The following is a 22,276-nucleotide window of genomic DNA, read 5'->3' as shown; positions in this document are numbered from 1 at the left end:
GGTTCAGGACTCAGGCAGTGGTGGTGGGACAACAATGAGTGGTCAGAGGGAGAAGACTGGGAGGAGGAGGTGTCGGAAGCTAATAAGGTACCAGGGCTCAGTGAGTGAAGAGAGTTGGTGACAGAGAGAAGTCAAGAGGCAGAAGCTGAAGCTGGTGAGTGGGATGAGGGAGGCCAAGAGGCAGAGATGAGTCAGGCTGCTGAAGAGTCACAGGTGTCTCCCCGTCCTGCTGCGACAAGCTCCCTTCCCACCTGGTCTCCCAGAACCAGAAGAGGCATGAAGCGGGAGGAGGAAAGACAAGCACGCAGGGGCAGTCTTGGGTCGTTGGAAAAAACCCTGGAGTGGAGGAGGAGACATAGTCAGCTGTGGGGAGGCAGGGACCTTTAGTCTCATTGACTGGTCCAGGGGGGTAAGACCTACCAGGGATGAGTTCCTGTGTTCATTAGGCCTGACACTCCACCAGGTCTGTGCAGACCCTTTTCTTGCTAATAAGCAGTTAACTCCAGTGTCATAGAGCTCTACCACTGACCTATGGCCCTTCCCCACCTGGTGGGCAATTGTGAGAACAGAGTGCTGAGCTAGATGGGCCTTTGGCCCAATGCACCAGGACTCCTCTTACACCCTTACATGTCACATGGTTGGTCCACCTAGCCTGGCAGAAGCTGTTCTTCTGTTATCTGTGCAGCCTTGAACAAGTCACTCTTGTTGTGACGAGCACAGTTAATCACCCTGCCTCACAGAGATGCAGACAAGTTTGATCTCCTGCTTTGTCTCTGGAAACCTCCTAAGCGCCTGCCTCTTTTTCTCTCCTTCACCCCCACCTGCCCCCAAAAAGGCTCTCAGCAAAACGTCGACAAAGCCCTGAGCCTGATTGGCAAGAAGTTCAAGGACCTGAGCCTCACCAATATCTATGCTCCACCACCACCCCCGCTGCCAGTGCATTCTCTCCCCATGACCTCCTGGGTAAGCGCAGGGTCTGTGGGATATCTTTGGGGCATAATAATAATAATAATAAATAATTTATTTGTATCCCGTCCTCCCTGGCCGAGGCTGGGCTCAGAGCGGCTAACATCATAAAAACAATATGCATAAAACCGACATCAATTAATTAAAATACATCTTAAAATTAATTCAGACAAGTTAAAATCTGGGCAGGTGGCAATTATCAGGTTGGAATTGAGAGTGGTTAATACTTGCCGGGGTCAACTGTTTCCACTGATCATACAAAGACCTGTGAGCAGGTTGGGGGCCTCCTTCGGGCTTGTTTTATACAAAGGAAAGTAAGTCAAACTGCATCCTGCTCAAAGGCCTGGCGGAACAGCTCCGTCTTGCAGGCCCTGCGGAAAGGTGGAAAATCCCTTAAAGAGCTGCATGAGACACCAGCTGTTGGTCAACTGGTAGGTGGGCTGCAGTATCATGTGGGCCCCTTTTCGGCAGGTCTCTGTAGTTAAGACTCCTGGGCAGTGGCGTGCAGTGAATCTTTTTTGTAGTGGAACAATTAGGGCCAGAGGTGCCAGCTTGTGAGGGCGATGTCATGTGCACAAGCATTGTGCCTCCCTAAGCTGGGCAGAAGGTTCCTAGGCTTTGGGAAGGAGATGCCAGACTTTTAATACTTCAATGCTCTACCAGGAACATTTAGGGGACTAGCCTGGTGCCCCATGCCCACTGACCACACACCACTGCTCCTAGGTTCTCAAAATGTGTAATGTGTGCCCAGCATATATAACAGGCTTTGTGTAGGTGTGGGTAGATCTGTACAGTTGTGTGGTTTTTTTTAAGGCACTTTTAAAATTTTATGTTTGGTTTGCGTTTGAAGGGCAGGAATGGAAGATATTTGCCCCCTAGGGGAGGAATGGGGGACCTATGGCCCTCTCCCTGGCCACACACACAAACACACAGAACCTCTGAGGATGGAGGGGCTATCATGAGGGTTTCCTTTGCCGATCTCAGCACCTGAGAGGGTCTGTAGGAACGGGGGCGGTCTTTCTGATATTGGGGGCCTGAGTCATTTAGGGATTTAAACACTAACGTGAACACATTGAATTGGGTTTGGGAATGAATGGGCAACCAGCGCTGCTGTTTTATAATGGGGTTTTACGTGAGACCTAAGTGGGAAAGCCAGCCATTAACATGGCGGCTGCATTGTGGAGCAACTGATGTTCCCTAGCCATCTTCAGGGGCAGTGCTCGTTGCAATAATCCAAGATGTTACCTGAGTGGAAAAACATGTTCTCTCTCTGACAGCTCATGCTTCCAGATGGGGTCACGGTGGAAGTGATCGTGGTCAACCAAATCAACGCGGGACACTTGTTTGTGCAGCAGCACACGCACCCCACTTACCACGTCCTCCGTAGTCTAGACCAACAGATGTACCTGTGCTATTCCCAGCCAGGTATTCCCACCATGCCGACACCGGTGGAGGGTGAGTGCTTCTCCTTTCGATGTCTCTGGGACGCCTTTGGTAGAATCTGCCTGACTTCCACCGTCGCTGGCTCTTAGCACAAGCCGCTTGCATTGGATGTGGAAAGGGATCCAGCAAACACAGCTCTTCCCATGTAGTTTCCCAGGCCTTTGATCAGCACAACATTGCTCTCCCCTGTGTCTTGCAGAATTTAAAAAAGCACCCAAGTTTGTTTTATTATTATTTATTTATATTCATTTTCCATATTACCGTATTTTTCGCTCTATAAGACGCACCAGACCATAAGACGACCTAGTTTTTGGAGGAGGAAAACAAGAAAAAAAATATTCTGACTCTCAGAAGCCAGAACAACAAGAGGGATCGCTGTGCAGCGAAAGCAGTGATCCCTCTTGCTGTTCTGGCTTCTGGGATAGCTGCGCAGCCTGCATTCGCTCCATAAGACGCACACACATTTCCCCTTACTTTTTAGGAGGGAAAAAGTGAGTCTTATAGAGCAAAAAATATGGTACATCTATACAAATCATACCTTAGTCTTACACTTCGCAACTTACCTTCCATTTATCTTATTTCATATTCTTAATTTGCTACATCTCCTTTTATTTTCTCCCCCGTTTATTGTTTTCCTTGTCTTTGTCTTGTGTGCTGCTGCCCATAGGCTTATCCCACTTGCCAGTTAACCTTAAGACCACTCTTCTTTAAATATTCTTCAAAATGGTCCCACTTGCCTCTTGTTTTCTTTCCATCTTAATTCCTCATTTTGGCTGTTAAGCTTGCTAACTAAAGCAACACAAGTTTAGTTCCTCCAGGCTGCTGCCGGTGTTGCATATACCGAACAAACAATTAACAGTCCTTAGGCTGGGAAATGCCTAAAATGTTCCTTGCCACAGCCCAGCTTGCTAAATCTCTCTATTCTAATCTCTCTGTCCTGACTCAGTTCTATTAGTTGAGCTGCTCTGATGTCAGAGGAGCAGGGTGCCAAGGGAGCAAACAGAAGTCTCTTTCTTTCTTTCTTTCCTGCAATTACAGCCATAAGAAGCTGCTTTATATATTTCATTTAATTTTCCTTTTATTTGGTATACCACCTTTCTATATTGCTATACACAAGGAGGTTTTCACCAACAAAATATACAACACACACATAATAATCTGATCCAATTCAGAAAGTTATAGAATCAGACCTGTGGTCTATTTAGCTCTGTGTTGATAAGCAGCAGCTCTCCAGGGTTTCAGGCAGAAGTCTCTTCCAGCCCTACATGGGAGATGCTAGGGATTGACTCTGGGACATTCTGCATGCAAAGCACATGCTCTACGCTGATGTTTCCCAAACTTGGGTCTCCAGATGTTTTCGGACTACAGTTCCCATCATGCCTGACCATTGGTCCCACTAGCTAGGGATGATGGGAGTTGTCCAAAAACAGCTGGATACTCAAGTTTGGGAAAACTTGCTCTACACCCTGAGCTAAGGCCCTTCCCAGAGTTCTAGAAGCCATTTCAGGTGAACTGAGCAGCATTTTGGATCACAAACAAGTCAGTCAGTTCTCTATAATATAGCCACCAGCCACTCAGAGATAAACCTGCCACTTATGGCCTATGATGGAATGAAGAATTGACAGTGGTTTTATTATTAAAGTGCCAGTGCTGTCAGAAGTATATTCAGGCTGTCTCTTCAGGTGATGCAAACGTAGGAGAAAGTCAAACCAATGGCTAAGGTGCCAAGTTAATTTCAGTCTTCACTTTAGATTCTACCTTTAGCACCGAATAGCATGAGAGTCATTCTCCCAGTTTTCGGTTTGCTCCTAAAAGAGAGTAACAGCAACCTTATCTTTGAGTAAAGGTTCAAAGTGGGTGAGTGATTGCTGGGGAACATGATGAGGCTTTTGCACTGAACAGGAAGTTGGAAACTCTCGAAGACTTTTTGCATGAAAAAGAGAAATAATGACACTTAGATTCCATTATTGAAGATAATGCTTGTTTATAGAGAGTGGTGTTTTTGGGTGTTATATTGGAGTGGTTGAAGTGAAGATTGTTTATATATAGTGGACAAATGAAGAATTGGAAGTTCTTTAGTTTCTGAACTCTTACTTTTCTTTCTCTCCCTTTTAATACCTTTTCTATATCCTGTTTTGTTATTTCTTTCTCCTCCCCCCCCCTCTGTTTATATCTTATTTAGATTAATGTCTTAAGGTAAAGGTAAAGGGACCCCTGACCATTAGGTCCAGTCGTGGCCAATTCTGGGGTTGCGGCGCTCATCTCGCTTTATTGGCCAAGGGAGCCGGCGTACAGCTTCCGGGTCATGTCATTAATGTCTTAGTTTGGATTAAAAAAAGATATCTGATATTAAGCCTTGTAGTTCTTTTTATAAACCCTAATATAGTTTATTCTCTATAAAAAAAGAAAAGCTGGTGTGTGATCTCACATTGGATCCTTTCTTTCCAACTCTTGTGCTTTGCAGTTGGCGTTGTCTGTGCTGCGCCAGGCATGGAAGGGGCCTGGTGGCGAGCGCAAGTAATTGGCTACTTCAAAGACACCACTGAAGTGGAGATCAGATACGTGGACTATGGTGGATACGAGAGAGTCAAGATTGACACACTCAGGCAGATCAGGTGAGCGGCCCTCAGAAATGGCAGATAGCGGGTGCCTGTCCCTTCCCATCATTAAGGAGAGGGAAAAGTTGTCCTGTAAAAATGGGGATGAAGGTGTGATACACAGAGAAGCTTTTCAACCTGTTCAGCACTCGTCCTCAAGCCACACACTTCTGTTGCTGCCCCTAACAAGCTGTGATAGTTTATTGGTTGAGTTCTTGTTTTCTGGCAATCTCTCACCTTGCTTTTTTTTTTTTTTTTTAAGGTCTGACTTTGTAACACTACCTTTCCAAGGAGCAGAGGTCCTCTTGGACAACGTAGTGCCACTTCCAGGTAATGTCAGTCATTGGTGGCAGATTTTTCCTTTTACCTTTAGGACTTGTATTTGTGCCTGTGTAAGTGGCACGGTTCGTGTCTAGGGGTGTGAGATGAGGCGGAGGGTTTTTAGGGAGGACCCACCATTCAAACTGCGTAAGAACTCTTTAACAGCAAAACAGTAGAGCCTACTCAGGCTCTACTTCCAGCTCATGTTGCATTCTTGCAGAGAGGGGGCTGTTTACGGAGGTTAAAGCCAGTAGGATTAGGCTGTCCCTTCAAAGTTAATCAGAGTCATGCCTTAGTAGTGTCTGTAATTGGGACCCTCTTCAGTGAAACCATGGGAGAATATTCCCAAGTTCTCCCTGGCCCCTCTTGCATGACCTGAACTCTTCCTGTGAAAGGCTAGGAACTGGATAGTGGCTGTTTTCAAACATAACTTGGTCTCTTCCATCATGCTGGATTTACTGCATGTACAGCTGCAGTAGCAGACCAATTTTGCAAAAACAAAGGTGGGTGGAATGGCGCAGTCAAAGGTAGACTGCACCGTTTGAGGGGGGAGCACTACTCCTTCCATTTTGTGGAGAATTACCATATCTAAATATTTATACACTGCTGTTTCATTGTGTTTTTTTTCATGCACCAACATGCTTTACGGAGGCTGTACAATAGAAACCACGTAAAAAAAGTTGAAGTTGCAAATTGTCCACTAACTGTTACAGAAAGTTGTTTTCTTAATGGCCTGCATAACTTGGCTGGCATAGAAGTTTTCAGTTTTCATTTAAAAGTTACACCAGATTGTGTTCTGCTATTTGTGGGGCTGTGTGTGAGCACAAAGGCAAGAGGTAGGCAGATCAAACTTGGCAATTCCCTGATGGGTTTGTGTGAAAACGAAAGTTCTTTGAAATCACATTAAGACAGGCCCACCAACCAAAATAGCGTCTCAGGCAGGCAGGTGTAATGTTAAGAATCAAGGAACAGGATGCCTCTTGACCATACAGTCAAGCCAGTAATTTTTTTATTTCCTCCTTATTACCAAAATTTAGATACTATATGTCCCGCATGTTAAGGTCTCTGAAAGAAGAATTAAAGTACATGTTAATGATAGGAGTCCAGTGATGGAAGTGGGGGGTGATATTGTTTTGGGGGGGTTGTCCTCCTTCACCCCAATGTGGCACCTCCCATGCCGTGCTTTCATATTACATCACTGATGTGCTAGCTTTCTCCATGCAAGCAGGATCTCTTGTGTGTGTTGGAGCAGCTTTCAGATATACAGGAAAATGGTGCTACCTTAAGAGTAACACTCCTTCCTTCCTTTCCTTCTTTCCTGAAAGATGACGATCACTTTTCATCTGAGGCAGACACAGCTGTTAGTGAAATGACCAGAGGTACACCTTTGCTTGCACAGGTATGTGTCATGGCTGTGAGCTTTTACTGTTTAGTGCTCCCTTTTGTTGTGAGAAACTTGACACAAGGCTCTAGTCCTACCTGGGAGCCATCCCCTTGGAATGTAGTGGGGCTTACTTCTGAACAGCACTAAAAATCATGGCAGCAATGACCGTTTCTTAAAACAAGGTTAGACACTTTTCAGCTTAGTTAGGCTAAGTACTTATGCAGCTGCAATGCCTTACTCTCCTCATCTTTGCCAAGAAAACCAGAACAACTTGGTTCTGCCCATTTTTACCACCATGTGACCTTATCGGTCCCACTTACATGACCTCCTCGGCTACAGCCATCCCACCAGGGGCTGCCAGCCACTGCTGCTCATGCTCCATTCGGAGCCACAGAATAATGTTTGAAGACAAAAAGCATACTGAACTTGTAATACATTGGCCATTCCGAGCCAGGCAGATTTGTATACTGAGCCAGGTAATTGCAGATTTTGGTGACATTGCTAGTGTAAAACTGGAAAGATCACTTCCGCTGTCTTTAGGTATGTTGCAACGTACCAGAATATGTCTGGAGGATAATTGTGCACTCTCTGCTGCTACTGCTCCTCTCTTGCTAGGCATTAATAGACATCTCTGATTCCAGGTGACAAATTATGACAGTGCAACGGGCTTGCCCCTAATACAGCTGTGGAGCATGATGGGAGAAGAGGTATTTATGCTACTAAATAGAGCATCGGGACAGGATCTTTGATGTATAAATGGGCCCAGGAATGAAAACTACTCCAGCATAGCCAACATGGTGCCCTCCCGATGTTTCTCATCAGCCCCAGTCAGCGTAACCTGTGACTGGGGACGGTGGAGATTTCAGCTGAGCAACGTATTGAGGGCACCATGTTGGGTATCCCTGCTCAAATCCAGTGCATTGCCATTTCATAGGCTAGGCACAGGCATCCCCAAACTTGGCCCTCCAGCTGTTTTGGGACTGCAGTTCCCATCATCCCTGACCACTGGTCCTGTTAGGTAGGGATGATGGAAGTTGTAGGCCAAAAATATCTGGAGGGCCAAGTTTGGGGGTTCCTGGGCTAGGGGATCAGAATAAAGGATGGATATTTCAGTAAATCTGCATGTGAACACGCCTTGTATTCAGAATGCTATGGGTAGCAGGCCAGCGCTAACCATGCCATGAAATGGGCCCATTGATGTTAATGGAGAGGATTAACTTCGAGTTGTTAAATTTCACTGGGTCTACTCTGAGTTGGCTACAACCCTATGTTTTTCAGTTTCTTTGTTAACTTGTGGGGCTGGGGGGGGGAAACGAACCTGTAGGTCCCTCCAGATGTTGCTGGACTCAACTCCCATCGTCCCAGACCACTGGCCATGCAGGCCTGGGGCTGGTGGGAGTTGGAGTCCAGCAATGCCTCACAGGCTGCTTATCTCTGCCTTAGCACAGGACAGCAGAACTTCTAACACCTTTCATTTTCTCCTTTTCCAGTTGGTGTCTATAAACCGAACCTTGGTGGAAAGAGGGTTTGCGCAGTGGATCGAAAGCTACTAGGAGAGTTCTTGGCTGTCTTCTTGACTAATCTTTCCTCTCCCCATCCCTACCTTATCCTTTCCCCACCCTCTTTTTTTGGCACTGTTTCGGAATTGGGTTTGGCAATCTTTCCTCCTCCCCGCCCCAGCATATGTCACTTCCGCTTTAAGTCTGTTTTGATGTACTCATCCGACGGACACAGTTTATTTATCATACCTCATTTTGCAGAAAAGCAAGGAGTTGAACCATAAGCCATAAAAATTCTGCAGCTTTAAAACGCAGCTCTTTATTCTGCCCCCCTCTACCCCACCCTGATCTGGGTCCAAAAGCGAAATTTAAACAAAACTTTAATGAAGGGGGAAACGAAATGTCTGGGGAGGGTTGTATAACACTTGTCCTCAGAGGATTTAAGATGTGTGTTAAACACAACCCAGTTTTCTAAACTGGCTGCCTTAACATGAAGGCGACTCTATGTGGAAGTAAAATTGTTTTCAGACCTAGCCCCCTCACAGACACAAAAAGAGGAAAAAACCCCTGTGGTGATTAATCTGAATTTTGGGCGCATGACATAGACCTGTGCTTCCAAACAGCAAAAGCAAGTCTTCTTCAGCTGTGCTTTGGGAGGCTGAAGGACTGAATGAACAGATAGCGCTCATTAACAGTATATTGTTGACTTTTTAAAATTACAGCTGTTTTCGCAAGAGATGGAAAACACTGCTTTGCAGACCTCCTTAAAAATCATGTGATTAAGTGAACCACTACAGCTGCAGCTGTCTTAAATCCCTAGATCATGTTTAACAACAACAAAATTGATTGCCAAGCCTGATTGTAATTCATAACTGTTTTTCTAGATGTGCAAAAACCTATGTAAATATATATAAAAAATCATTGTAATATTTTGTACAAGAGAAAAAAAATACTGGAGAACTAAAAAGGGAACTTCAAAGAAAATCAGTTTTTTTTTTCCTTTTTTGCCACACCAAAATGTCCTCTGTAGGTAGAAAACGGTTTGGGGCGTGTTGTTGTTGGCAGCTAAGCATTAGAAGGTCTGAGGAGGATCCTTCATAGGCTCTTGTGTACAGGATGGCTTTTCTCTAGCTTGCTGTATGGTAGGAACAGTAATCAATGGACTCTGCTACTTTTTGCTGTACAGATCTGACGTAAAGGGGGGGAAAGTTAACATTTGGAATTAATATTGCAGTGGTGTGTCTCAATTTATTTTTTTTGCTCCTTTTTAGATTGGTTTCAAATGTGGAATTAAAAAAAAAATCAATAATTTAAGCTAATTTAATACTATTAAAATATAAATGAATCTAAACATGGCCATTGAGTTGGGAGTTATTACTGGTGGGGGAAGATGCTTGGGACTACTTTTTGTATTTAGACCACCAACTACAGTTTTTCAGATTTGCCTTCTCATATAAAATATCCGGCACAATTCCTGTTCCTAAGATATTGTAGGACACCTTGTATGTGAAAACAAGTTGATAACTTTCAACAATTAAATGCCTCCAAATGCAAGGAACTTGTATTTAATTGTTTTGGTAAGATGCTTGCCTATCTCTTCAAAGACTTGAGTCTGTATTCAAATGATCACATTAGAAGCTGATTTTGGGCAGCTTCAGAGCTCCTCTAGGATGGGAGTAGAGAACATGTAGTCCTTCAGATGTTGCTCATCATCTAATTATTGGCCATGCTTGAGTTAGCGACATTTGAAGGACTACAAGTTCCCCATCCCTGCTGTAGAAAGCTGTGTGTAATTATCTAGAAAAATGAGTGTTGGGTGTAGCTGCCTTTTGCAGGATCCAATCTATGTGGGCTTTAGGATTTGCTTTCTTTCTTAATAAAAGTTTAAGTGTGTTCAAGGGAAGCTTAGCTGCTAAATTTGCTTAAATTTGTTCAGAAGATCTAGAATACATTACCACCGTCACCCCTTGAATTATAGCATACATTTTTTTGTTGTTAAGCACCTGGGGAAATAGTTCTAATATGCCTTCTTTTCCACACTTCCTTCTGCTCTGGATACAAATGGTATGAAAATGGGGATGCAAAAACAAAACAGTCCTGGGCTTTTTTCTTAGAATCATTAAATTTCAAGCCTTCATGAATGCAAAAGTACTCCGGCAGGCAAATGGACAAGTAACATTTTCGACTGGTTGTGGGTGCGTCTTCAATGCCTCAGTATATTAAAACTGGGATAAAAATATACAAAATAAAGAGCATGGAAACTCCCATAAAACTACACGGATTCAAAAATCTTTGATGCCGCTCTCTTCCCACCTGTTACCAGCAATGTGTTTTAAAGTCTGTTTGCAATTTTGATACAAGGTCAAGCATCAAAACTTCAGCTGTACAGAGTTCCTTGATCATTGAGAGAGCACTGTTGACAAGTGTTCGGATTTCTGCTTATAAAATCTTGTTGCTAAAAACATGCTTCGTGTCAGCTGGTCTGTTGCGATTTCTTCACAATGTCTGGTTGTTGCAGTGGGCGGATAGTATAAGAACTACTGGCCCAACTCATGTTGCCTGGAGCCTACAGTATTACGGTTCGCCTTTTCAGAGTGGAATAATGGGATGTTCATAAACCTCACAATACATGACTGACAGATTGTGTTTATCCTGCTAGAGGCCACACAGGCCTGGTCAGTCAGATACACATCACCCAGACCACACTGTGACAAGGAGAGAGAGTGGTTGCATTGATGCGCCGGATGCTGGGAAGCAAATTACTCTATATCCTCTAGTAGACAGGTGGTGATATTGCTAGATTCCAGCACCCATCATCCCTTACTGCTGGGCATTGGATTCTAATAACATTGGGAGAGCCACAGATTGACCAATCTTCTTGTACAGTCTCTTCCTTTCTAACAGGGATGGGGAAACACGATAGACTTCAGTTCCCATCAGCCTTAGGTAGCTCGGCCAACTGTCAGGGCTGATGGGTGTTGACGTCCAACAACAACTTGAAGACCACACAGGTTACCCCTCCCAGCTTTGAAGGTGTGAAATTAGCAATATACTTGGCGGTTAAGAAGTGCATTGCAGCCATGGTTACAAGGCATGCAGAATATGGTACCCAGAGAGGGATATGTGAATGCATGTTCATCTCACTAAAGTAGCTTCCTGCTTCTCCATCTTGCTTGGTGTTAGCAACTTGCTGGCACCAGTTCTGCAGTGTCTTTCCTATCACTTTGCTTCCCTGATTCTAGAGTTGCCAGGCACCGAACTTTTTTTGCACTTTAAAAATGAGAACAGATCACCCATGTTTTCTAGTGTCCCCACCCCACCCAAATGGCTGCAGGCCTAAGATGATAATTCTTAGGAATCAGACCCCTGTGCACACTAATCTGGGAGTAAGCTCAGTTGAACATGAGTGGTATTTCTGCATCTAGAACATGCAAGAATCTGGCCAGATTAAGATTGGTTGAAGCCTTGGAGATTACTAAATTGAGCTGGAGGAATAGAAAATTGGCATTGTATCCAACTCTGGCCCCAGCAGCACTATACATTTAAAGCAGTATCATACCACTTGAAACAGTCATGGCTTCCTGCAAAGAATCCTGGGAACTTGTTAAGGGTGCTGAGATTCGTTAGGGGACCCCTATTCACCTCAAAGAGCTTACAGTTCCCAAAGTTTTTCAGGAAGAGGGATTTATTGTTAAACTACTCAAGACCTGAAATTCTGAGAGGCAAATAAGGGACTTTTAGCATTTCTGCACCCTTAAGAAACTATACTTCCTAGGATTCTTTGGGGGAAGAAGTCATGACACTTCAAAGTAGTATAAATGTGTGGTTCAGATGAGGGTCTTAAGTTCTATGCAGAATGGACCCATTGAAATTGATAGGCCTGAGTTGGTCGTGTCCATTAATTTAAATGAGTCTACACTCTGGGTAGGGACGCAGGTGGCGCTGTGGGTTAAAGCCTCAGCGCCTAGGACTTGCCGATCGTCAGGTCGGCGGTTCGAATCCCCGCGGCGGGGTGCGCTCCCGTTGCTCGGTCCCAGCGCCTGCCAACCTAGCAGTTCGAAAGCACCCTCGGGTGCAAGTAGATAAATAGGGACCACTTACTAGCGGGAAGGTAAACGGCGTTTCCGTGTGCTGCGCTGGCTTGCCAGATGCAGCCTGTCACGCTGGCCACGTGACCCGGAAGTGTCTTTGGACAGCGCTGGCCCCCGGCCTCTTAAGCGAGATGGGCGCGCAACCCCAGAGTCGGACACGACTGGCCCATACGGGCAGGGGTACCTTTACCTTTACCTTTACACTCTGGGTAGGGCTAACAGCTACATCCCATGGTCCTTTGCAGTGCAAAGATTCTGGTTAAAGGAACCAACATTGGATGCCTATGATATGAAGACGTGTCACCACAACATCCATGTAAGGTAGGTTAGGATGAGAGCCAGTGACTGGCCTAAGGTGGGAAGCGAGGAAAAGTGAGCTGCGTGAGTTTAAAATGTGAAACTTCACAGGCTCAGAATATTTGCTTCATCTTAAGGTTGGCAAGAATGATGTTTGTTTGTGTTTTCCTGCCAGTTGTGAAATGCCAGCCTCCATCGGCCCTGTATGTATGTGGAGGGGGGGGGGAGGAACACTTGTCCCCCACCCCCAAAAGCGCACTCTCAGCAGCTGTCAATCAAAAGTCCAGCCATTTTGAACTCTGCACTTAATGGTTTTATGCTGCATTTGGAGGTTTATTTTGTGGCCTCATAGCGCCGAGGTGTTGCCTTCAAATCCAGCCCTTCTGACGCCACTTGATTTACTAAAATGCTTATTCTGATGTATGGAAATCAGGGAATTGAAGTTCCCGTTAGCAAGGACCCTAGAAAGATGGCTTCCAAACTTCTTAGCAAGGGAATAACAGGCTTCTGGTTCCAAAAAGGAAAACAACAACAACAACTCCTGGACCTAGAAACTCCTGAAAAAAGGAGGCCTGACTTGTCCAGTGTTCAGTACTGGCCCAATCCATGCTATTCTTTCAAAAAACCTATCTCACCACTTTTAACAGCCAAGGTTTCCCCCAAATGATCCTAAGAACTGGATTTTTAAAGGGTGCTGAGAGATGCAGGGTAACCCCTATTTTCACTCACAGAGTGGTTTGACAATAAATCCCTCTTCCCATTGAAATCTGGGAATTGCAGCTTGTGTGTGTGTGACAGCACTCATTGGTACAGAGTACCAGCACACCTTTCTTGTTTTGCTGTGTGTGGCAGCCATTTTGTGCTCAGCACTTGAGTACTGGCGCCTCCTTTTTATATATATACCCAAAAAGGCATTGTTCTTGACTACTCTCAGCGCTCTTAGCAGACTACAGGTTCCCAGAATCCTTTGTGGAAAGGCATGGCAAAAGTGCATTGAACGTAAAGGGTGCGAACGTGGCCAGCGTTTCCGTACGACACCCTATATAGAGAGAGAACAAATCAAGTTTACATTTGCCTAAAGCCCTAAATAATACCCTGACCCAGACAGCATACGCTACCTCCCACAACTTAAGTTTGGATTTTCGCCCCCTCATGGGCCTGAGCTTGCCTGTAGCTGCCTAGTTTCTGGCTCCTCCTTCCACCTCCGTCCTTCCAGTTACCAAGGCCGCTCTGGCTCTCAAACATCCTCCATTCCCAACCCGAGCTGAGGAGATGATCGGCCAGTCAGCCTTCAAACAGCCATCTTTTCCTGCTCTACTTTAGAGGCCAGCCAAGGCAGCAGGTAAGCAAGGCCGAGAGGGGGAAACAAGATGGTTGTGTTCAAGCTGGAAGGATCAAACTACTGGAGAGTTTCAGGCCTGAGAGAAGCCAGAGGAGAGTGTGGGATGAGGCCATTTTGGCTGAGTTGTCATGTAGCTCCTGCTACAGAGCAAACCTCCACAGGGTTAGGCCCTTCTATACCCAGAAGGGTTGCTGTGGCCTGCAGGAGAGTTTCTCCTTCAACAATTTCAGAAGCCATCATTATAAGAATTCGAAGGTCTCAGATATAGAATAAAGATCCATAATGTACAAGGCAAACACACATGCATAAGTAAGTATATAAGCCATGGGTCTGAAATAGTACAGGAGAGCATTCCTGAAGCCATTTTGGACTCTCCCAAATTTACCTCAAATATTTCTCTGCAAGGAGGAAGGAAATGGGAAAAGCTTTCCGATGGTCTTTGGAGGGTAGGGGCTTACACCTCCCTATTTGAATGCAGTTTGGCAAGTATCTGTTAAGCTGAGCAAACTATCAATATGTGAGAGAGATTCAGGAACTAAAGGCTCAAAGGAATAGCCAGGCTACCCAGAAAATGCAATCAAGTAAGGCATTATCAGGTATCCTGGCAGACAGGAGAGAAGCAACACTCTCAATTTTCTGCTGGAGATATTTTGGGGGGTGGTTTTGGGCTACAAGGTGGACAGTATTCAAAGTCTTTATAGGGTCTTGAGCACCATTGTTCTGGGTCTCTCCTACCTCCTTGCGAGGATGGGGAGGGGGAACTCTGTTGCAACAGAAAAAAAGATCTGCCTTGCTTCCTATGGATCTTGCCTCCATTCACTCATATCTGATCATGGACTTAGGGGACTCAGTCCCTTGGGGAGTTGGGCATCAAAAGCCAACCCCCATATTTTTTCTGTAACACCTACTCTGCAGTAACATCAGCGTGGCTGCCGCCATTTTATGTAACAGCATTCCTATCAAGATATGACCCATGCCAACTTTCTGCACTTTCCGTTAACAATTGAATACGTTTTTGTGTGTGACAATCTTTCCCAGTGGGATGAATGGGCCTCTGCCATGGGTGGCTAGTTATATGTACTGTGTGGTTTTTAAAATACATTTGCTATTGTTTCCTGTAGTGTTTTTAACTTTCTTTTAGCTGCTTTTATTATGTTTCGTACATTGCCTTGAAATATATATGTGGAAGGCAATTAATAGAGGGGAGGGGCAGGCATCTGCCATGGGTCCATTGATAATAGCTCCTTGGATCTGTTCTTCTCCACCCATTGCACCTTGCAGACAAAAGATGAAATCTCATTCGTTTACCAAATTTCTCCAGAAATCTGAATGTAAGGCTGTTTCCCTTTAACTAGGATGCATGGTAATTCCCTGCAGTTGCAGCTAACTCCAGCTGCTTTCTATCAGAGTCCCTAGCAGCAGCCTCTGTGGAATTGGGGCCCTGATTCTGCACCCAAGTAAGTAAGAAACACAGGGTACTCTAGGGCTTATTTGCAGCCCTTGTGGGGTTTGGGGGAGCGTGGTTGTTTGATGGAAAAAGCATTAGCCAAGTGAGGGAGTGGAGGAAGCAAAAGACAAGACGCTTGAAGTTCCTGTGAAAGGGTGCACAGTTCTGACTCCCATTGATATGGCTCAGCTGGATACTTGTCAGTAGATGGCGATGTAGCACAAGCTACCAAATACTAGTCCCATACGTTTTAGTCTGAGATAACTGAGAGTAGCAGTGGGCTGCTATTGCACATTGTGGCTGTTTCTCCACCTTTCCCCACTCCAAGGTGCTTTGTTAGACTCCTAAGAAAGTTTGCTGCTTAAACATGTAACACTTCTAATTTGAAAACAGCATGGCAAGCAATACTAAAGAATTATGAAACATGCTTTTTTTTTGTTTTAGCTGATTAAAATAAAAGGGGTTCTAGATATTTTTAAGTTTATTTATTTAAAAGCATTTCTAAACCACTTACTATTATTATTTTAACCTCTAAGTAGTATGCAAAAATACAGCAACACCAAAACAATAAGACAGCATTATAAAAAAGGGAATTCAGTAACAACAAAATCCAACTTTACGGTTCAGGGAAAGCCTGACTTTGGTATTATGTATGATGTGCAAGACATTTGAAGCAACTAACAGTTGCTGCTTCATGTGTGGAAGTAACAGGGCATTCCACAGTGTGTGGGCAAAGGCAGAAAACACCTGTTCTCAGGTTAAATCTATAGGGTGATAAGCTATAGGGTGTGGTGTCACAGGTAAAATTTCCCCAGATGATCTGAGTGATTGTATAGGTCAATATAGGGGCAGGTGGTCTTTTGGGTAACTTGGCACCAAGGTCTTCAGGTGTTCTATATGAGTAACAAGACCATGCAAATGGTCTGTTAGCTGACTGATATGCAGTGTTACTTGTACTTGCACCATCCTCTCCATTCTGTTCCTTATTTGGGACCCAAATTCTTATTCTTTCCCACATCTATGGCTTTTCTAATGATCATTTACATTTCTATTCGTTTTATGCACTGTTTTGGGAGTCATACAATACTTTTTAAAGTGTTGGCCCAGCTGGAGGTGATTTGTTCTTGGCTTCAGGTAGCAAAATGTTTTGGGCAAGCACTGTCTTCTGTCTAGGGTTGCGCATCTTTCTGTCTTTGCAACTTCACAGACAAGATCGAATGAAACTACAGTGATACCTTGGTTTAAGAACAGCTTAGTTTATGAACAACTTGGATTAAGAACGCTGCAAACCCAGAAGTAGGTGTTTTGGTTTGTGAACTTTGCCTTGGAAGCAGAACATGTTTTGCTTCCTGTTGAGTGTGTCCCATTTGTAAATTGAGTCCCCCCCGCTGCTATGGGAAAGCACACCTTGGTTTAAGAACACCTTGGTTTAAGAACAGACTTCCAGAACGTATTAAGTTTGTAAACCAAGGTACCACTGTGTGCTGTTATTTCCCTTTTTTTAAATCATCACTTGTGTTCATTCTTTTTACATAGTAGCCATAGGCAAATGTACCTTTTAGCTCTCCTCCCCCGCCCGATGATCTAAGTTTTCTTTGGGGATGAGCTGTAATATCTGCTTTGCATGCAGAAGGTCCCAAGTTCAGTCGTGGCTTCTCCGGGTAGGGCTGGCAGAGACCTCTTGTCTACAACCCTAGAGAGCTGCTGCCAGTCAGTGCAGATTACACTAACATAGATGGATCAAAGGCACATGTGCCTGTGCTTAAAGAAAATAAAAACGGGAATTGTTCAAAATGGTCTGGCTTTCTCCCAACCTACTATATCAGATAGCGGTCTGGTTTGAATGTAATGCTAACCTGCAGTTTTAACTTTGCAAGAATCAGCTTGTTCAAACTTCTGGCCCACGTGTTTTTTTGCCTGCTGCCCCAGTTCTGCTGTGGCCATGAGGAGATTAGGAGTATCCGCTTCCTGGTTTAAAATAACCGGAATTTCTCATTGCATTTGTACTGGGAACGTGGACTACTTTTAAACAATGATTTGTTGAAACAAGACAGGATCACAGTGAATGCTTTGCTCCTCGCTTGTTTCAGTTGCGTGTAAGACGACTCAAGAAATCTGGCGTATATAAAATCTTGACGTGCATTTTTTCTTACACAGTTGAAAAAAATATATAGATTCATTCTAGGAGTTTCTTTTACAAAATAAAAAGATTCAGGAAAGTATTTTCTGTTGCAATAAAGGAAGAGGGTGCAGTTTGTATGTATAAGCTGTATTGCAACTTATTTTTATAATAGGCAATTTGGTTTTGTCCAATGCTAGTACTATTCAGAGAGTAATGGACATGAGTAACCTCAGTCTAGCCATTTCAGTTGGTCTACTCTGAGGAAAAGTCAGTAGGATATAATTCTCTGGGGGCAAAGTGTCAAAGTTTTCTTTGCTACTAAACTAAAGGCCGGTTTCCTTAAAAGGAAACAAGATGGGTTCAAATAGTTTGCTTTACTTCAGAAATTTTTAACGCTGTTTCTGATTCATTTTTTCCTGAGACCTGTGTGTATAGGGTGGTATACAAATTTAATAAATAATAATAATGTTAGAGACCTTTGTATTACTCCCCCCTGAAATGAGTGTACAGTGGTACCTTGGTTTAAGTCAAAACAAAATAAAAAAATTCCTTCCAGTAGCACCTTAAAGACCAACTAAGTTAGTTCTTGGTATGAGCTTTCGTGTGCATGCACACTTTTTCAGATACTTCTGAAAAAGTGTGCATGCACACGAAAGCTCATACCAAGAACTAACTTAGTTGGTCTTTAAGGTGCTACTGGAAGGAATTTTTTTATTTTGTTTTGACTATGGCAGACCAACACGGCTACCTATCTGTAACTGGAACCTTGGTTTAAGAACAGCTTAGTTTATGAACAACTTGGATTAAGAACGCTGCAAACCCAGAAGTAGTTGTTTTGGTTGGTGAACTTTGCCTTGGAATAAGAACATGTTTTGCTTCCTCTTGAGTGTGTTCCATTTGTAAATTGAGTCCCCCGCCGCTATGGGAAAGCAAGCCTTGGTTTAAGAACGCTTTGGTTTAAGAACGGACTTCCAGAACAGATTAAGTTCATAAACCAAGGTACCACTGTACATTTTACTATTGTGCAGTAGGCTGGTTTCTACACACACACTTCTGTCTTCCATCGAGGCAAGCAAGAGGCATTATCAGACCTCCATGGACATATTCCAGCCTGGCAAAAAGACTCAAGGAGGATGCAAAGCAAGGCTGGTGAGGGGTGTGTTCTGGGAGAGAGTCGTAGGGGTTGTATAGAAAGACTTGGATTTGGATCCAGGCCTGAGATTCCCCATCTCTGTCATGGAAATGAATGAGATTGAATTTCCATTCACTTCAAGCAGACTTACACTGGTAAACTTGGCAAGGAATCCCCCGCCCACCATTTATTTATTGATCTTGGAGCAGATATTAATTTTGCCTCCCCCCCCCCCATGTTAGATGCTGAAATATCTTTAATGCTATCGTTGAACTCATGCTTGCAGAAAAAACAACCACTCACCTACATTTTGGTTCTTCTGAAGTGCCATAAGAATAATAGTAATGATAAATTAAATGGTATCTTTATTTTCTTTCCCTGTTCCCTCCTAGCCTATTTATATCTTAGACATAGGCCAGGGTCTGCAAGCATTTGCATCAGTGTTTTGACACTGACAAAAACACCACTTGAAAGGAAGCTATTGAGGCTCTAAAGGCATAATGCATCACAAAAAACTTTTTCTCCCCTTTGGGATATGACATGTACAGGTTATTTTGATTTATATCTGTCAGCTAAGGAAGGAAGGAATCTAAAAGTTAGCATCACTTAAGAAGGAAAGGACAAAGGAAGAAGCAGAAGCAGGTAGAGATTTCTGAGTTCAAGCTTGGCTTGTGCCACCAGGATAACAGTTTGCAAACTGTTACCTGTGTTTGGTAATTCAGTGTTGCTTTAAATTCCTGGGCAAAACTGGCCCTAACATTGGGCAGAGTGAAGCAACTGCTTCAGGCAGCAAATGTCGGAGAGCAAGGAGTGGCTGTGAGGTTTTGGAGGAGAGCGTGCTCCAACATTTGTCACCTGAGGCGGTTGCCTCACTCTGCCCAATGCTAGGGCCAGCCTTGCCCTTTTATAGCCTGCCCTACACTCTCAGAGCTAACTTGCTGCCCCTGTGGTAGTCAGTGTCGAAATTAGATTCAGTTGCCGCTCTGGTTGGCTTCTGAACGAGGAATTTGGAGGGGATGGAAATCAGGTCCTTTGCCTCAGGCATCAAAATGCCTTGGGCCACCCCTGTTTTGAGCGGCGAGGGGTGGGGGAGAACACTGGCCACACCTGAACTATACATTTAAAGCATTATGGTACCATTTTTAAAAGCAATTGCATCCCCAAATCCTGGGAGCTGTAATTTGTTAAGGGTGCAAGAGTCCCCTGATTCCTTCTCTTCTCATAGAGCTACAATTTCCAGAGTGATTAAACAATCAATCTGTCTTCTCAGGGAAATCCAAGAATTATACCTCTGTGAGGGGAATAGGGGTTGCCTGGCAACTCATAGTGCCCTTTATAAACTACAGTTCCCAGGATTCTTTGGAGGGGGTGCAATGACTGTTAAAAGTTGTATGGCACTCCTTTAAATGTATGTTGCTGATGTGGCAACTCTTCCCTTGTCTCTGTTTTATGTCTGCCCGCCAATTAAAAGGGTCCCCCCCCCAGCTGATTGTGTCTTGCTTTTAATCAATTAATTAACCAAGTTAAAGCAAACATTTCAGCAGCTCAGTAGCAGGGATGCGTGGAAGCCCTTTAATGAAGACTACAGTTCCTTATGGTTAAGTAGTAGAAGCAAATATTTGTTTCTGCTCAGAAGAGCATCATAAATGGAGGTCTGGCCGCAGCCACTTAGGCTGGCAAGATTATCAGGTTTCAAGGTTTTCCTTCGAGGTGCAAACGTGGCCAGTTTCTAGTTCGGCCATCTTTGCATAAGGAAACACTTGTCAACTAAGTTTTCAGGTGTGAGGATGAGGAATAATAGACTACGACATGTGCCAAGGCCCTCCATCACATGGTTCTTCAAATCTAATGTAGACTTTGTATCCAAAGAACCACATCCATTTCAAAGGATGACTTTGTTTCAGTTAACATATCCCTAGTTCCGCCATCCCTATTTTTATCGCACCCCATCCTCCAATTGTGATGGTCCCTTTTTTCTCACTGTAGTTCTAATACAGTGGTACCTCAGGTTACATACACTTCAAGTTACATACGCTTCAGGTTACAGACTCCGCTAACCCAGAAATAGTGCTTCAGGTTAAGAACTTTGCTTCAGGATGAGAACAGAAATTGTGTTCCGGCGGTGCAGCAGGAGCAGGAGGCTCCATTAGCTAAAGTGGTGCTTCAGGTTAAGAACAGTTTCAGGTTAAGTACGGACCTCTGGAACGAATTAAGTACTTAACCCGAGGTACCACTGTAATGCCATTACAGACCTCTCCAGTTGTCCTGTTTTATTGTGCATGTGCTCATGATGATATTGGGGCAATTACACTCAATCCCAGTTTCAATACTGTTGGCGGTGGACATACTACTTTGTGCGTGTCTTGTGGCTTCCTGCTGAAATCCTGTAACTTTTTGCACACGTGTTTGTATTTTTGTTCACTTTTTGTTGCACTATAGAGAACATGAGGAGAGTCCTGCTGGATCAGGCCAGCAGCCCATCTAGTCCAGCATCCTGTTCTCACAGTGGCCAACCAGGTGCCCCTAGGGGAAGCCCACAACCCTGAGCCCAAGAGTGCTCTCCCCACCTGTGGCTTCCAGCAACTGGTTTTCAGAAATATTACTGCCTCTGACCATAATCATCAGTAGCCGCCTCCACCATGAACTGTCCAGTTCTCTCTTAAAGCTATCCAAGTTGGTGGCCATCGCTGCCTCCTGTGGGAGCCCGTTCCGTAGTTTAACCGTGCCCTGCGCAAAGGACTGCTTTTTACCTGTGCAAGAGTGCCCCTCCAGATGGCAATACAGTGGTACCTCAGGTTAAGAACTTAATTCGTTCTGGAGGTCTGTTCTTAACCTGAAACTGTTCTTAACCTGAAGCACCACTTTAGCTAATGGGGCCTCCCGCTGCTGCTGCCACCGCACGATTTCTGTTCTCATCCTGAAGCAAAGTTCTTAACACGAGGTACTATTTCTGGGTTAGCAGAGTCTGTAACCTGAAGCGTCTGTAACCTGAAGCGTCTATAACCCGAGGTACCACTGTACTGCAATAAGCATTGCGGAACAACTTACAAAGCTGGTGTGTGGACAGTCCAGTATAAATGCACCACTATTCTGTCAGTATTTACATGTTGCTGAATGCACCTGCCCAAACCCACCAGTTTGGAGTGGTTCCTCATCTTCATTTTACGTAGAGAAGCATCTATTTCCCCCCATTTGCCTGTCACCTGTGCAATAATAGCCAGGGACGTGTGCTTATTGCTGCATCCTTTACCCAGGCCTCCAGACAAGCACCTCTCCTTTCTCTCCCCCCCACTCCCCCTGCCCCCCCTGTGTGTCTGAAGGATGCTCTATCTCTTTGTAATTACTGTTCTATCATTGTCTTGGCGTGGAAACATCTGGTCTCCCCAGCAATCCTCCACTTTTCTCCCATAGCCACTATTTCTTTTGAGGCTTTTCATGGATCATAATGACCTTCTCTTTTCCATAATGCCTCATGTGTCTCTCCTTGTGCACAGCTGTTTCTTCCACCTTTCCATCTCTTGCCATCCCCCTCGATATTTTCCCCATCAGCACCGTCCTCGTATTCACAATTTTTGCTCATCTGCTTATCAAATCGAGGCTGCCTCTCCTGTCGCTGGTCAGCGCAAGCCTGCCAG

The 22,276-nt window shown here is 44.4% G+C and overlaps 1 protein-coding gene across 4 annotated transcripts in view; it reads left to right on the top strand.

Moving 5' to 3' along the window:
* AKAP1 (A-kinase anchoring protein 1) overlaps nucleotides 1–10,674 on the top strand; it is a 44,004-nt gene extending 33,330 nt beyond the window's left edge. For all 4 annotated transcript variants that reach the window (XM_079955517.1, XM_079955516.1, XM_079955515.1 and 1 more), the window contains 7 exons: nucleotides 836–963; nucleotides 2,244–2,421; nucleotides 4,874–5,024; nucleotides 5,269–5,336; nucleotides 6,653–6,726; nucleotides 7,353–7,418; nucleotides 8,202–10,674. In XM_079955517.1, coding sequence (XP_079811643.1) covers nucleotides 836–963; nucleotides 2,244–2,421; nucleotides 4,874–5,024; nucleotides 5,269–5,336; nucleotides 6,653–6,726; nucleotides 7,353–7,418; nucleotides 8,202–8,264 — 728 coding nt within the window. In that variant the 3' untranslated portion in view covers nucleotides 8,265–10,674. The remainder of the gene's footprint in view (nucleotides 1–835; nucleotides 964–2,243; nucleotides 2,422–4,873; nucleotides 5,025–5,268; nucleotides 5,337–6,652; nucleotides 6,727–7,352; nucleotides 7,419–8,201) is intronic.
* Nucleotides 10,675–22,276: the final 11,602 nt, after the last annotated feature.

The sequence above is a fragment of the Podarcis cretensis genome (assembly GCF_951804945.1).
Source record: "Podarcis cretensis genome assembly, chromosome: 15".
NCBI lineage: Eukaryota > Metazoa > Chordata > Lepidosauria > Squamata > Lacertidae > Podarcis > Podarcis cretensis.
Note: the sequence above shows the minus strand (reverse complement) of the source record. Positions and strands in the feature narration are given on the sequence as shown.